Below are 15,880 nucleotides of genomic sequence, written 5' to 3' on the forward strand. Positions count from 1 at the left end.
GAGTTATTAGCCATTCCTATCACTTCAGTTCAGCTTTTGAAAACCTTGTCAGAAGGAATGAGAATTTCCAACATAGTAAAATAGGAAAATAAGAAAAAAAGAGGAAAATTAAAGTCTCCGATAACTGCTTTTTTCTTTACACATAAATCTCTGATTTGACTATATAAGACATGTCTTTTGAATGTTTTTAATGTGTGACCCATATCGATTAAGAGATTAAGGTTCCTGTACATGAATGCTCTTTTCAATTTGCAGTGGCACACTTTAGCATCTTTCCTGTCTCTGTATTCACTAAAGCTCTTTTAGTCACTGCCATTCTGGTACTTGTGTTTTAATGATTCCAATTCCATTGTAATAGTATAATAAAGATGTAACTTCTATTTAGCTTAATTTTCTCTTGGTATTGTGAATTCATGATCAATTATAAATTTGTATAAGGACTATTTCAAGTCTGTATTTGTTTTTTTTTAATATCAATACATGCAGTCTTTTTTCTTATTTACACAATATTACAAAAAGAAGTTCCATACATTGCAAAATATACAGGATGCATTTAATGATTTTGCTTCATTTTTTTCAGTTCCTGTTAAATGTTAAATGTTTTTTTTTAAACTGTGATTCTGAGTGCATATCTGTGTTTTAATATAATTGAATTTAAAAGTTTGTAATGTATACTGATTTCTGGAAGACATAATTTTGCTCTGGTGTAGTTAAGCTGATTTAACACCATGATAACACCTTTCTGTTAATTTTAACTACACTGTAGGACCAGAATTCACTTGATGAAATGATTAAAAAAGACTTACAGTACATATAAGTTCCAATAAGATGTTCATTACCTGATTTACAGATTGCATTTTTTGTATTATTTAGTTCAACCTAAAATGAGTAATGTATTCTTACATTTGCACCTACACTTCAATACCAAAGTATTATTAGGATTAAAATCCTCAGAAACGAAATGTGTATTTTTTCATGTAAGTATTCTTGCTTATTCTCCATGTGTTTGCTTGTCATTTAGATTTTGAGACTTGATGACTAAAAAAAGATCTGAAACATATTTTGTAATTAACTTAACTGGCTAAGAAAAAAGTAAATAATTAAAATCTGACATAGCAGTAAAAGGAATGTATAAATATATATGTACGAAGGAACAAGTAATAGGTTTATTCCATGCTGAAAAAAAGAAGAAAGAGAACACAACGTTTCGGCCGTGGAGCCTTCTTCAGGTGTGAGCCTTCTTCATGCTCACACCTGAAGAAGGCTCCACGGCCGAAACGTTGTGTTCTCTTTCTTCTTTTTTTCAGCATGGAATAAACCTATTACTTGTTCCTTTGCAGCCTACGCATGCTGACGCAGCTACCCACCTGAATATATATGTACATCTGTTTTGTTCTGCAGACAGAGGTCATCATGAATGACTTTTTTTCTGAAGTCTGAAATCCAGTGTCCCCAATTACTAGTGAATTTTATTGTGTTCAATTTTAGCTTGGGGAAAGCCCTAATGACTAGTTTCCATTCAAAGCTTGTGATGAAGTCTCTGTTTGTTGGAGGTAATGTTGAATTTAGTTAATGTTCAGTTCATGTAGTTAATTTGCAAGGTCCTGAATGACTGGATACAAATTTAAAGCCATTCATGTAAGAAATGTTGTAGTGGAGATACAAGAGACTTTTAACTGCAAGATGTATGATAATCCTTGTGTAGTAAAGCCTAATTCTGCTTACCTGTTATTTTACTTAAATATAAAAGTTGTGTTGCAATAGAAAAAAAAACATATAGAAAAATGTTGTGTACTGTACTGAACAGAATAATTGCAAACACTATTTACACAAATAATACTGAAATCCTTTGTGGTTAAATTGGTATGAAGTCATCTGTATACATTCAGTTACATCATTCTAAAGAGGAATAGTTCATTTAAATTAAAGTATATGAAAATAATTCAAAGATGAACATGACTTAATTGCTGCTACATGATAATGCTGGTATCACCTTTATAGGCCTACAGTAAAAAAAAAAATATTTCCAGTATGTTTCCCTTGGATATTGTTTTAAAATGATCAGTCAGATGTTGTGTTTACACGTAATGCATGCAACACTGCATCTGTTGCAGAGTGCTTTTGTGACAACTGATTATTTCTGATTATTGTCAATGAAAGTGTGCATTGAAGTCCATTTTCCATATCCCTTCTTTTTTGCACTGTTTATCTGAGACAATCAAAACAGCATGGCACATTCTTAAACAATCTGTAGTACTCCTCTTGGATCTGGTGAGAAATAAAAAAAAAGTTGTTTAATTCATTGTGCAAATTAGATGAAAATAAGTAATTATTTTTATAAAATAACCCATTAAATCAATTTCTGCAAATATGCAGAAACTTCCATGACTACATTGTCAGGCTAAATAACAACATTATTTCAATAGCTCTTTACTCATTGAGATGCAGAACTGGATTATGTCTTTAATTTAGCTTCTTCTAGAATATAATACATTATTGAAATTGAAATCTAAACATTTAAAATGATTTTTTCAAATGAACTGAAATTCACTATTACTAGACATTAAGGGACAACTTTCCAGTTCAAAGGATGTTTGTCAAAAGTCGCACATCTTAGAAAAAATCATTATTTTTTCCTTTTTTAGTTTTCATTTTGAATTTAATTATTTTTATTGAAAATAAACTAAAACGATGATTTAATGTGCTTTGGCAATCTGGCTGTAAACCTACAGTACATAGGTTTTGCCTGCATTTTATGATCTGGGATTAGAATCGGGGATATCATGGCAGTAAAACTTTTCACAGCATAGGGGGACATACATCTGTACACACCCTTCTCACAGTTATTGATTTAATTTCTAAAACAATTTTTAACATTATAGATTATACTTCTTTGTATTTAGTTCACAGTTACCATTATCAAGCATTTTAAAACACACAGATGTAACCATTCAGAATGCCCAAAGATGATCAACAGGTGGCACTTGTGGTGCATTAGATGTTAGTGAAACAATCGCTTTATTTAATCTCTGTACTGTGCATTTTTAAATCCGATTAATATGGAATATTAATATGGAATTTTACAACTAAAGGGAAATTTTGCCAGCTGAACATAAAAATAACAGGAGCATTACATTTCTGAACGTCATTAACTATATTAATTTATGTATATAAATATATTATACATACTGCATATGGCTGGCAGTGGAAGCTAAAATTAAAAAAATGGCAACAGCATTCAACTTTCTTCATAAACATTTTATGCATCAAAGTCTTTAACTGTGGTTATTTTGGAAAAGTTTAGACATTCTTGTTTTGACTAAATTAAGTTTATTTACTTTATAAAAAGCTATAAAATTTAACCTTTTCTATGAAAAAATGTACTTTTTAGGATCCACTTAATAGGGAATGTAATATGGAATCGTGTATATAAAGAAATTAATAACGATATTAATTTAAGGATCTAAAAATAAAATATTTACAGTATATAGCTCAAAGTATTACCATATTCCACTCACTGGTGCTTACTTTGGAAACATTTTAACTTGTCTGTTTCTGCAATGTTTCTAAGTGAGGTTGTGGTGCAAAGGATTTGGTGTGTGCCTATCAAATCATGTTTTGATTCCCGGTCAGAACACAAGTTTTTCTTTTAACAAAGACTCCTTTTTAAAAAATAAAATAATAAATATTACTTACACTATATTTGCATTTTATTATTTTTATATATCACGATGTGTTCAATGTTAAATTATATTAATAAATTACAAATATGAATGAGTAAATGTAACTACTGTTTACAGTGAGAGTAAAAATCAGTTTTATTTTTATTTTTTAGCCAGCAGCCATATCACTCTGCAACTCACAACTGGCAACCCACTGAAGCTAAGCAGGTGTGAGCCTGGTCAGTACCTGGACGGGAGACCTCCTTGGAAAAACTAGGGTTGCTGCTGGAAGAGGTGTTAGTGGGGCACCCTGCGGTCCATGTGGGTCCTAATACCCCAGTATAGTGACGGGGACACTATACTGTAAACAGGCACTGTCCTTTGGATATTTCTTGAAAAAGAGTAGGAGTGTAACCCTGGCATACTGGCCAAAATTCCCATTGGCCTTTACCAATCATGACCAATCATTCATCTATGAATTGGCTTCATTACTCTGCTCTCCTCCCCACTGATAGCTGATGTGTGGTGAGCGTTCTGGCGCACTATGGATGCCATCGCATCATTCAGGTGGATGCTGCACATTAGTGGTGGTGGAGGGGAGTCCCCATTACCTGTAAAAGCCCTTTGAGTGGAGTGTCCAGAAAAGCGCTATATAAGTATAAGCAGTTCTTCTTCTTCTTATTATTAATTTAATTCATAATACTGCATCCCATTGGGGCAATTTAAGACAAGCCTTTATAACATGCCTTAACACGAAATCACGTGCGAGTGGAGCGGTGACACTGTGGCTAAGTATCTGCGCCTGTGACTGGAAGGTTGCCAGTTCAAATCCTGTGGCCGGCAGAGGAATCCTACTCCATTGGGCCACTGAGCAAGGCTCTTAACCCCAGCTGCTCCAGGGACGCCGTATAATTGGCTGACTCTGCGCTCTGACCTCAAGCTTCTCTTCCCGTCTATGTGCCTGTGTGTCTCATGGAGAGTAAGATGGGGTATGCGAAAAGACAAATTCCTAATGCAAGAAATTGTATATGGCTAATAAAGTGATCTTATCTTATATCTATTATAATGATAATCAAGAATAACAAAGTGGTATTAAATTGACCACCGAAACTGAACTATAATAATAATCTTATCATTATTAATTTATAATTTATAATAATTATAAATAATTTCAAACTTCTTGTATTTTGTTCAGGGTCATTTGTTTTTTCTGGTTTTCATAACCCTTGCTTTCCTATTAAAATGCCTGTTTATGAGACACGATCTTTCAGATGTCAATAACTTTGTGAACAAATGACACAAAGCCTTCAAACCACAGGCATTTTAAAGATTACGATTTGTGAAAAAAATTCACAACTTTTATTTAAAAAACATCTAATACCTGGTTGAATTTTTAGAAACCTTATTTTAATAAAACAGATCCCAGGTGTAAACAAGTTCATAACACGAGAACGCATTATGCTACATTTTTATGCATTAGTCAAAGTGTTCTGAAGTCTCTCAAAAACATAAAAAATGGGGTGTGTTACGTCGCAAGCACCACAAGCTGCTGCAGTATCTGGCATGCATTCTGAATGGCTGGATCTGTATGTAATATCTCTGAATCTTTGTATTTAACATTTAGACATACAGTAGCTTTATTTCTTTTTATTTCAGTAATTTCCTGTAGTTACTGGTACTTCATAGAACACTGAGATATCAATTAGCTTTTCCTGTTACTGGAACTGTGGTCAAACACATACAGTAAGGTATTCAATATTTTTAAAATATTTTTTTTTAAAAGTTGCACTTCAGGGAAGACAGCTTATATATACTCTGCAAGCATAGTCTTCTTCCTTTAATTAAAAATGTTGCATATACAGTACTTTTTTTCTGTACAATTTACTAACTTAAAAAGAAAACCTTTATATGTCTTTATGAGAATAGCCTCAAGTGGAAAAATTCAAACTTTAACTACTGAAAAAACAAAATATTTTACAACTGTTTTCCATTAATATCATTCAAATTAAAATGCTTTGGTTTTACCAAAGCATGCTTTGACATGGATTTTATTAAGACATAATTTGTTTATATACTGTACAATGCTACCTGATTGCATAAGCATTCAGACTCTCAGTGAAAAAAAATATTTGGCAGAAGCACCTTTAGCAGCAAGTATTTTTGAATATGTCTCTACAAACTTTGTATACCAGTTTGGCACAGTTTTTGTCCATTATTGTTGGTAAATTTGCTCAAGCCCTCTGAAGTTGTTTAGGGATCACTTACAGTCAGCAGTTTTTATATATTTTTATAGATTCATAATAGTCTTCAACTAGGACTTTAACTGAGTCACTCAATGATATTCACTTTGACCATGTTCTTTGGATCATTGTGGATCTAAAAGGTAAATTTATAGCAGACTACAAGAGGTTTTCATTTAACAGTTGTCTGTACTTTGCTCTATCCCTGCTGAGGTACAGCATTCCCATAACTTAATGCTGCCAGTACCAAGTTTGACTGTAGGAATGGTGTTGACTGAGAGATGCTTTTCATTTTTACCAAAATGGTCCAGTTTTGTGTTGCATGACCTCCTACAGCATTTACATTATCACAGGAATTTGTGATTATGCTGCAAACTTTATTGCAAACTCAATGCAGGAAATGATATGAGCTTGACAATCTGCCATATTAGAAAGATTGCACCAAAATTTAACTGAAAATGCCACAGTTTCTTTTAAAGAATTTGATTAACTGACTCTGAATTGGTTAGCATTCTTTTCTATTTTTGTACATTTATAGCAAAGGCTGAAATACTTATAAAATCATAACCTATCAATTTTTTGTTAACATAATCTATTTACATGTGGTTTTTATTTAAAATTTTGATTGTCACTTCGGAGTGTCAAGACTACAAGCTAAAATTTAAAACTAATTTGTGCAAGGCTCTGAATACTTCTGCAAGACATGGTATACTGTATATGGTCTCATATCTTTGCGAATGTTATTTGCAAAGCAGGGTATTAAATACAAAATCATCTTACCTTCCTGGATAAAACACACAGGAATATGAAAATGAACATTCCTTGAAATGCATTGGCAATAGTGAAGAGATAGGCTGTAGTAATAGATTCATTTAGGATATGGAGGACACCAAATGTCCAGGTTGCACCAAGTACAAAAAGAAGAGCAAGGGCACCTCTTGCACAAGACCTGAAAAGATAAACACACAGTTGTACTTCATACTTTATTTAGGCATAACGTATAACTACGCCTAAATACTAACAGAACTTCTGTGGGAAAATAGTCATTAAATGTCAATGGTGGTAAAAATTAAGATGTTTGTGAACTTTAGTCTTAAGCAGGTACTAGTCTGCTCACATTAAACTAAATACAGTGTATGACACAGATCATTCAAAATAATTTGTTTAACTAACTTTGTATTCAAGATAGTCATCATTCTTTTGTTATAATTGCATTAACAGTTAACATACGAGTTTGCAAAGACACATTCTGTTCAGCTTCTCATTTATTTTGTTCCTCGACCTCCCACAATATTAGACACCAAGTATCTGACTGCACAAATTGTATCATTAAAGCCATTTTTAAATAGGGTGTGAAAACCAAGGAGAAATACACAAAAGTAATGAGAGGCTTTAAAACACAACAAATGCTATTAGATATAAAAGTCTTAATTATCTTTTTATTATCTTTGAGTATAGTTATCAACAAAAGTCATGTATCTCCAGATTTGAGGGATTAATCCACAAAGCACCTTTTTCTATGCTATTTTACAGTACCTCTTTGTTTCCTTCAGACAAATCAGATGTTGGTGTTATAGTATTTTTGCATTTTCCTGGCATCACTCTAGTATTCTGTGCAATGTCAGAATGGCAGGTTTCTGTGCTGAGCCTGACTGAAACAATGTGGCACTTCTCAACATTTAGTTTATTTAGTGAATGGCCTTGTAAAAAGCATTTAACTTCTTGAAGATAACCAAATTTGAAACAAATCCTGCTTTATACCCTTCAATCCCTTAGCAACCACATCTTGAATTTTACTGAAGAATATTTGTGATCTTACAGCATGATAAAAGAACAGGTTGCAATAAGAAATATTTTTTGTTCCAGTACAGGTAAAATAAATAAAGTAAAATAACATATGTTATGTACCCTAATTTATCAGAATATAAATTAATTAATTCCTATATAAATTAAAGTTAGAAGTACAGTATGGTAAGTAGGTTAATAACATTTAAAAACTTGATATTTATATTATGTACAGATAGTAGAATATGATTAAAAAGTCATGACTCGATGTAGATCACAAGCCAGTTCATTTGCACTTTACCTTATATTTTCATAGTGGCTGACTTCAGGTTTTTTCACAGCTGTGTGCCGATATACCTTATAAATGATCACTCCAAAAGCCAGCAGATTAACCTTATAGAAAATATTAAAAAATACAGTTCAGTAACTGTAGAAGGAAAGAGATGTGATCTTAATTATAATATCGATTGGAAGGATAAGATTTTTTAAAGGAAAAAATTTTTATTGTAATTTAAATGTTAAAAATGTTAAACTCTTGTTTTATGGTTTTCATGAAGACATATACAGTGTATGTATATTTAAATCTTTGAGCAGAAACTAAGCAGAAAAACTATTATTCTCTTATGATGGGAAGAAATAGGTGATGAATTATATTGCAAAAGCCAGATTGATCTATCAAGTTCAGTTTAATTTATGACTAAAAAACAGAACTTCCCTTCTTTAAATAGATATGAATATGGCCTCTTTACATAAGAGAGGCAGCTGTTGAATAATAAAGGTAATTTAAACATCATAGGAACTTGGTAGAGGTAAAAGATCATTGTTAAACACATTATTTTTTATTTTACCAGAATAATTAGACAAGCTGGTCCTATGAAGCTCCATATAAAGTTGTTCTCTGTACTTAGCCAACACCTGTAAAATATAAATAATATCAGCAATGCTGTATCACATAGACTTCAATGTTTATTATGTAAAAATTATATCAGACTTACACTTTATTTGTTCCATAGTACTTGTAGCCAAGTGTTGCAGAAATTCCAACCACTACAGCTGGGCTACCATACCCAAATATGTAAAAGTTGCGGTGGAGAAAGCCTTTATTGTATATCACACCAACTACTATTAGGTAAAGGTGGATTCCTTCTATGCACATCCAGGCAAAAGCAGCTAAAAAGAAATAATGTAGTAATCCGGCAATGACAGAGCAGAATAGCTAGTAAAGAAAAAAATAAAAAAGACATCTGTAATCATGATTCTGTTCTTTAAAGGTTTACATTACTTTACCTAGTCAAAAAGCATTTTCTTTGAAGACTGCACCTTGCATAGTAACTATAATATATGTGTATGTCTGTGAAGTGTGATGAAACTACAGTATATACTGTATATATCAAAACTTATTTTCAAAGTGGTTTCAGATGTGTTATTGATGGCACACTGCTGGTGAAATTATACTTTACATCTGGAGCTGAATTATGCATGCTGCATTTCATAGCGACAGGTGCCATTAAGCAAGATTTTTTTTAAGATGTTTTTTTTTAAATAAGCAAATTTGACCATGTGTTCTTCCATACAGATTAGGAATCATGTGTCTTTCATGTTCCCTGGGGTTATCAGTAGAATGTCATTACTTTATCTTACACCGATTAGTGCCTCCCTTTTGAACTAATTAATCTAATTAATAGTGTGGCAAGTTATTCTTCCAGTCTGAATATGGTTGTTCTGGGCTGATCAGTTTATAGCTTTCATTAGGTTTGCTTGCTGAAAAATGGGACTCACTAGTCATTGAGAGAGAAAGACATTGGATTGCAGTGTTGAGATGAAGTGATAATTGGGTATATGAAAGTGAATTAAGAAGTGGGTGGAGAAAAAAATATTTGGATACTCAATATAAACAACTTGATGTTAAATTAAAATGTAACTTGTGTATCTATTTTAATTAATTGATCATTTCTTGCATTGCAGCTCTCATTATAAATGCATGGTGAAAATAAATAAACCTCAAAATAAATCCAGTTACAGATTTACACTTTCAGTTATATTGTATATATTAGAATATGTAGCTTTCATTAGCAGTACTTGAGATGCTAAATAATGAAAATAAATAATGACTCAGTAGATTTACTAAAAAAAAAGAGTTCTCAAGCCTTGAACTATATCGACTTGAAAACTGGTACTGAATTACATTTCTAATATAGTGCCCAATGTTCTTGAAATTTTTTGTTTATTTGAAATTTGACTAAAGCGCTTAAAAGACTACTCCTGAACTGCCACCTGGCAATAACACAGCTTAAAGAAAAATACAATTTCTGACAATAGCGGTGCAGGTCAGGGTTGTTTTGAAAAGTGGATGGAAGTAAGGCATTTGACAGCACTCAAGTACTTACTTTATTGGTGTTCATATTAATTCCTATTAGAAAGATGAATTCTGCCATGAAGAGACTGCAGCAGAGATTTTTATGAATTGTGGTCCTGGTGCTCTGTATTTCACTGAAGAACCAAAAGGTAAAAATGCACATGGACAGGCAGACCAGTGATATTATTATTCCCAGCTGTGTGATTCTTTTAAGGATATTAGAGTGGGCCAACAGCTACCAAAATATAAGTCAAAATAATAATAATTAGGGATCAGTTAAATTAATCAGATTAGTCAATGAGCAAAATAATGGTCAATGTATAACATAAATGATGTGCAGATCTCAGTGTTCTTACATTTTCTAGGCTGGTGATTTCATATATTCCTGCTTTTTAAACAATGCTGAAAAAATATTTTTCTTGATAACATATCAGTGCCATACAATCTACCAGTGAACTATACTGGGAATCAATAAAAAGATACATAAAGATAAATCTGTCTGAGGATATTTTAATTGAAATCTATATAAACAACACTTCTAAAATTTGGAGAAGCATTTAAATTAAATTTCAACTTTATGTCAGAACATTGAGAACTTACTGGATACAGATCATGTGATTTCATGCAATATTTAATTTACTAAAACATATGTCTGTCTAAAAAACAATTGAATTGAGTTAAAGAAAAAAAATAAAGATTTGTGTTGATCAAATTTACCTTTCATACCATAAAATCATTACTTAAAAGATTATGTATTAATAACAAATTACCATATAATGAAAGCCAGTAATCCATACAGTGATCCATATTATACCAGTAGTGATCAGATTTTATATTTAAAAAAACTGAATAACTTGTACTTACATTAGTTCGTCCAGAAGACATTAGAATAGCAAAATGAGTCAGATGATCACACCGGCATCCAGTATGAGTAACATTGCCATGATTACGTTCACAGCCCTCTGTGGACCAAAGTCCTTTCATATTCACTGGAGAGTACTTCCAAAAAGCACATTTTGTGACAGTGTCTGGATTAATAGGCTATAAAAGATAATCATCATAAAATATCTGCTAGTGGAAGCAATCTTTAGAGAAAAACCATACAATCATACTTCATGTCCCATGAAAACAAAAACTGACTGAACAAAAATACTGGATATGTCACTGTAAAAAATAAATAATGCTACTGTATGCACAGTACGTCAAGACACTTCATTAAAATGTTCCTAATTCTACAGTACAGTATATGCCAGGTGTTGTGTTAACTATATACTATATATATTGTAAGATGACCAGGGGAAGGGTCATTCATAACAGCTATTTTCAGAATGACATGCTTAATATACTTGACATAGACCTGAGCAAAATGGCCACCAAGAAGACCCACATATGGAAAAGGTCTATCCAGAAGAACAACAAGATACAGCTGAGCCTTATCAGGAACCAAAATATAAATGCCCCGAAAACAGTGAACCAGCGCGGAAGCCGATAAGGTGAATGTGGTTTGGAGGAGAGAGAGGAATTAGGATTGTGTTAAAGATCGGATTAAAGAATAATGGACTATTGAAAGGAGATACAGATTACGGTTTTCAGATTGTGGATTGTGGATTGGATATGGCGCGGACTGGTGTTATTTTACGGACTTTGGAACTCAGATAGGATCAGGATTAAGAGAACGAATTACGGACTGGATTTGGAAGATATTCAGATGGAAGAAACTCCGCGAAGGTAAAGAAAAGTTTGGTGTGAGTAATTTTATCTCATTTACATAAACGTTTCCCCCCGGAGACACCACAATTGTTGGAGGATGCGGGCAACGCTGCTCAGGACTAAGAATTGTGGAAATTAAGCATTTTTTTTGTGGGTTTCGTTTTGCGTGTGTGGTCTCTCTTAAAAAACAAAACAAAACAATGGGACAGTTAATACATCAATTGTCCCAAGCCACCCTCACCCAGTTTCAGGCTTTAAAAGGACATCAAGAAGCTATCCAAGCGCAACAGGAGGCAAATAAGATTCAAACTGAAACTAATCACCAAATTATAGAGGAACAGAAATTGGTGAGGGAAGAAATACAAAGATTAGGGGAGAAAATCAGACAGACTTCAGTAACAGGGAGAGACACCTGCACTGCTGAACCAATTGGGCTCCAAAAGATGACGGAACTTGATGATGTGGAAGCTTATTTAACCACATTTGAAAGAACTGCAACTAGAAATGTATGGTCCAGAGAGCAATAGGCAGGGAGAGTAGCGCCTTACTTAATTGGAGAAGCCCAAAAGGCCTATTATGATATAAAAGAAGAGGATTCTGAGAACTGTGACAGTCTAAAAAGGGAGATCTTGGCGAGATTAGGGGTAACAATGGCGATACGAGCAGTCCGGTTCCATAACTGGAAATATCAAATGGACAAGCCAACTAGATCTCAAATGTTTGACCTGGTACATCTGGCAAAAAAATGGCTCCAGCCTGAAGAACTAAATTCAGGACAAGTGATAGAAAGAGTGGTGTTGGATCACTTTGTGAGGAGTCTGCCTGTACACCTGAAAAGGAAAGCGAGTGATTGGGATCCCCAGACACTGGACCAGGCAATTGACTTAGTGGACAGACAGAATGCCACTGAGGCCTTTGATGAGAGAAGAAAATGGGGAATTTCAAAAAGAGTAGAGGAGAAACCCTAAGAGTTCTGAAACTGAAATGAAGTATCGGTCATTAAAGTACAGTGATTATCAAGGCCCTCCACAATTTAAGAAATCCCTTCAAGAAAAGTTGGATCAGAGGCCCCGACCATGGGAAGCAACCTGTCGATGCTATAATTGTCATGAAGAGGAGCACGTAGCCAGCTATTGTCCCAGCCAGTCTGAACCCCGACAAGTGGACACCAGAGATGAAGCAAGGTGTAACTACCTAACGACAAGCATCCCGACCTGTGAGGATCCCCACCTTACTAAAATTAATATAGGGGGAGGACATGTCGAGGCCTTGTTGGACTCAGGAAGTATGGTGACCCTGGTGACCCCTACAGTACTACCCGAAGAAGCGGAGATCAAGGGAATGCAGGGGATCCCTATTACTTGCATTCATGGGGACACAAAGGTATATCTGCTGGCAGAAATGAACATTTCTACTGAAAGGGGAACATATAAATCAATTGTAGGGGTGGTTGAGCAATTGCCTTACCCTGTGGTGTTGGGACGAGACTGTCCCTAATTTCTCCAAATTTGAAGTAATGTTCAGGCAGATAGATGAAGTCCACTCCCGTGTCCTGGAGACACTGTCAACAACGCTGTAGATTCCCCTGGAGAAGCAGACCCACAGGAAGAAGGCCCCACACTGGGAGATGAATTACTGAATATGGATATACTGGACTGGGAGCCACCAGAACATCAAGGTAGGTTCGGGACAGCCCAGTTGGAAGACAGAAATTTGAGACATGCATGGGGACATGTGAGAAAAATCGAGGGGAAGTTGTGTAATTATGGTGCCCTTAGTTACCCTTATTTCATGGTGAAAAACAACCTCTTATATCAGGTGCAGAGGAGAGATCAAGAAGAAGTGGAACAACTCCTAATTCCCCGGGCCTAACAGATGAAGCTTCTCAACTTGGCCCATAGCCACCTCCTGGGAGGACACCTGGGGGTGAAGAAGACAGCCGAGAGACTGCTCGCTCGGTTCTTTTGGCCAGGAATATATAAGGCCATTGAGAGATATTGTCGGGAGTGTCTGGAGTGTCAGAGAACTGCCCCGCAACCTTATTATAAGAATCCTTTGATTCCCCTCCCAATTATTGAAACCCCTTTTGAATGGATTGGGATGGATATGGTGGGACCCCTGATCAAAACCACCAAAGGACATCAGTATATACTGGCGATAGTGGACTACGCCACGAGGTACCCCAAAGCCATTCCGTTGAGAGCGGTCACAGCCAAAAATATAGCTAGGGAGCTAGTACAAGTTTTCTCTAGGGTGGGAATTCCTAAGGAGAACTTAACAGATCAGGGAACTCCTTTTATGTCCAAAGTCATGCAAGACTTAAGTAAACTACTGGGTATCCATCAAATCAGAACCTCGGTATATCACCTACAAACAGATGGACTAGTGGAATACTTTAATAAGACCCTGAAAAGCATGCTGAGGAAGGCCATGCAAAAGGACTGTAAAAATTGGGATCAACTGCTCCCTTATGTAATGTTTGCAATTCGAGAAGTACCACAGGCCTCGACCAGGTTTTCTCCCTTTGAGTAACTGTACGCTTGGAGACCACGGGGCCTATTAGATCTGATTGAAGAATCTTGGGAGCATCAACCTTTACAGATGGTCATCGAACATGTTGAACAAATGAGAGAAAGAATCAACAATGTTGTTCCCATTGTGAAAGAAAACCTGGAAAAATCCCAGGCCCAACAAAAGCAGATTTACAATACGGGAGCTATGGCATAAGAATTTCAGCCTGGGGACAAAGTATTGGTATTAGTTCCGACCCCGGAATGTAAGTTCCTGGCCTCCTGCCAGGGGCCTTATGAGGTGGTTGAAAAGGTGGGTCCGGTCAACTATAAAGTCAAGCAGCATGACAAACGGCATCAGCATCAGATCTACCATATCAATTTATTAAAGAAATGGCATGGTGCAGAAGTTCTGCTCACCCACTTCTCCCCTGACCCTTTGGAAGAAGAAACTGGTGCTGTAGCCGTGGGGGACCTAGCTCCGTCACAGAAACAGGAATTACAAGAATTCCTATTGCAGAACAAAGATATTTTTTTCCCGGACACCGGGTTGAATCCACCTCATCCAACATAAAATTATCACAGCACCAGGGAAAAGGGTAAGGCTGCCCGCCTATTGAATACTGGAAGCCAAAAGGAAATGAATTAAAGAGGTAGAAAAATGTTAGGAATGGGAATAATAGAGGAATCCCATAGCGAGTGGGCTAGTCCAATAGTATTGATACCCAAGCCAGACGGAACTATTAGGTTCTGTAACGATTTCAAAAGGTTAAATGAGATCTCGCTGTTTGACGTGTACCCTATGCCTCGTATCGATGAGTTAATTGAGCGATTAGGTAAAACCCTATATATCAGTACGCTGGATCTTATGAAGGGATATTGGCCGCTGCTGCTGCCGCTGGCAGAAGAAGCCAAAGCCAAGACCGCTTTTGCCACCCCTGAGGGGTTGTACCAGTACCGGGTCCTACCGCTTGGTTTACACGGAGCTCCGGCTACTTTTCAATGATTAATGGACCGAATACTTGGCAATGGACCATAACGTGATTTTGCGGCTGCCTACTTAGATGACGTTGTGATCCATAGTATGACATGGGAACAACACTTGCAACACCTGGAAGCAGTAACGGGGACTTTGCGAGAAGCAGGATTAACGGCCAATCCCAATAAATGTTGTCAGGGGGCCCGGCTATACGATTGGGAGAGGAATGATTATGCCCCAAGATCAAAAGGTGCAGTTAATTAAAAACTGGCCTAAACCGTCTACAAAAAAGCAGATACGAATGTTTTTGGGACTTGCGAGTTATTATCGCTGTTTCATTCCAGGATTTGCCTCCATTGCCGCCCCCCTGCACGACTTGACAAAAACAAACTGTCCAAAAATAAAATGGACAGAAATGGAAGAGAGGGCCTTTCAGGACTTAAAAGCAACTTTATCTTCTCAACCGGTCTTACATGTGCCTGACTTTAACAAGACATTCATGGTACAAATGGATGCTTCCGGTACTGGGGTACTATTGAAAGGAGATACGGATTACGGTTTTCGGATTGTGGATTGTGGATTGGATACAGCGCGGATTGGTGTTATTTTACGGACTTTGGAACTCGGATAGGTTCAGG

At 35.6% G+C, this 15,880-nt stretch overlaps 1 protein-coding gene across 1 annotated transcript in view; it reads right to left on the minus strand.

Moving 5' to 3' along the window:
- Positions 1–450: 450 nt before the first annotated feature.
- The window catches only part of adgrl4 (adhesion G protein-coupled receptor L4), a 46,753-nt gene continuing 31,323 nt past the window's right edge, over positions 451–15,880 (minus strand). Inside the window, exons 10-16 of the mRNA XM_088928191.1 lie at positions 10,908–11,084; positions 10,075–10,278; positions 8,683–8,903; positions 8,536–8,602; positions 7,989–8,080; positions 6,683–6,851; positions 451–2,268 (exon numbers count right to left, since the gene is read on the minus strand). Of these exons, the coding sequence (XP_088784317.1) occupies positions 2,206–2,268; positions 6,683–6,851; positions 7,989–8,080; positions 8,536–8,602; positions 8,683–8,903; positions 10,075–10,278; positions 10,908–11,084 (993 nt within the window). The 3' untranslated portion in view covers positions 451–2,205. The remainder of the gene's footprint in view (positions 2,269–6,682; positions 6,852–7,988; positions 8,081–8,535; positions 8,603–8,682; positions 8,904–10,074; positions 10,279–10,907; positions 11,085–15,880) is intronic.

Source organism: Atractosteus spatula, chromosome 11 (assembly GCF_055471065.1).
Source record: "Atractosteus spatula isolate fAtrSpa1 chromosome 11, fAtrSpa1.hap1, whole genome shotgun sequence".
Classification (NCBI taxonomy): Eukaryota; Metazoa; Chordata; class Actinopteri; order Semionotiformes; family Lepisosteidae; genus Atractosteus; species Atractosteus spatula.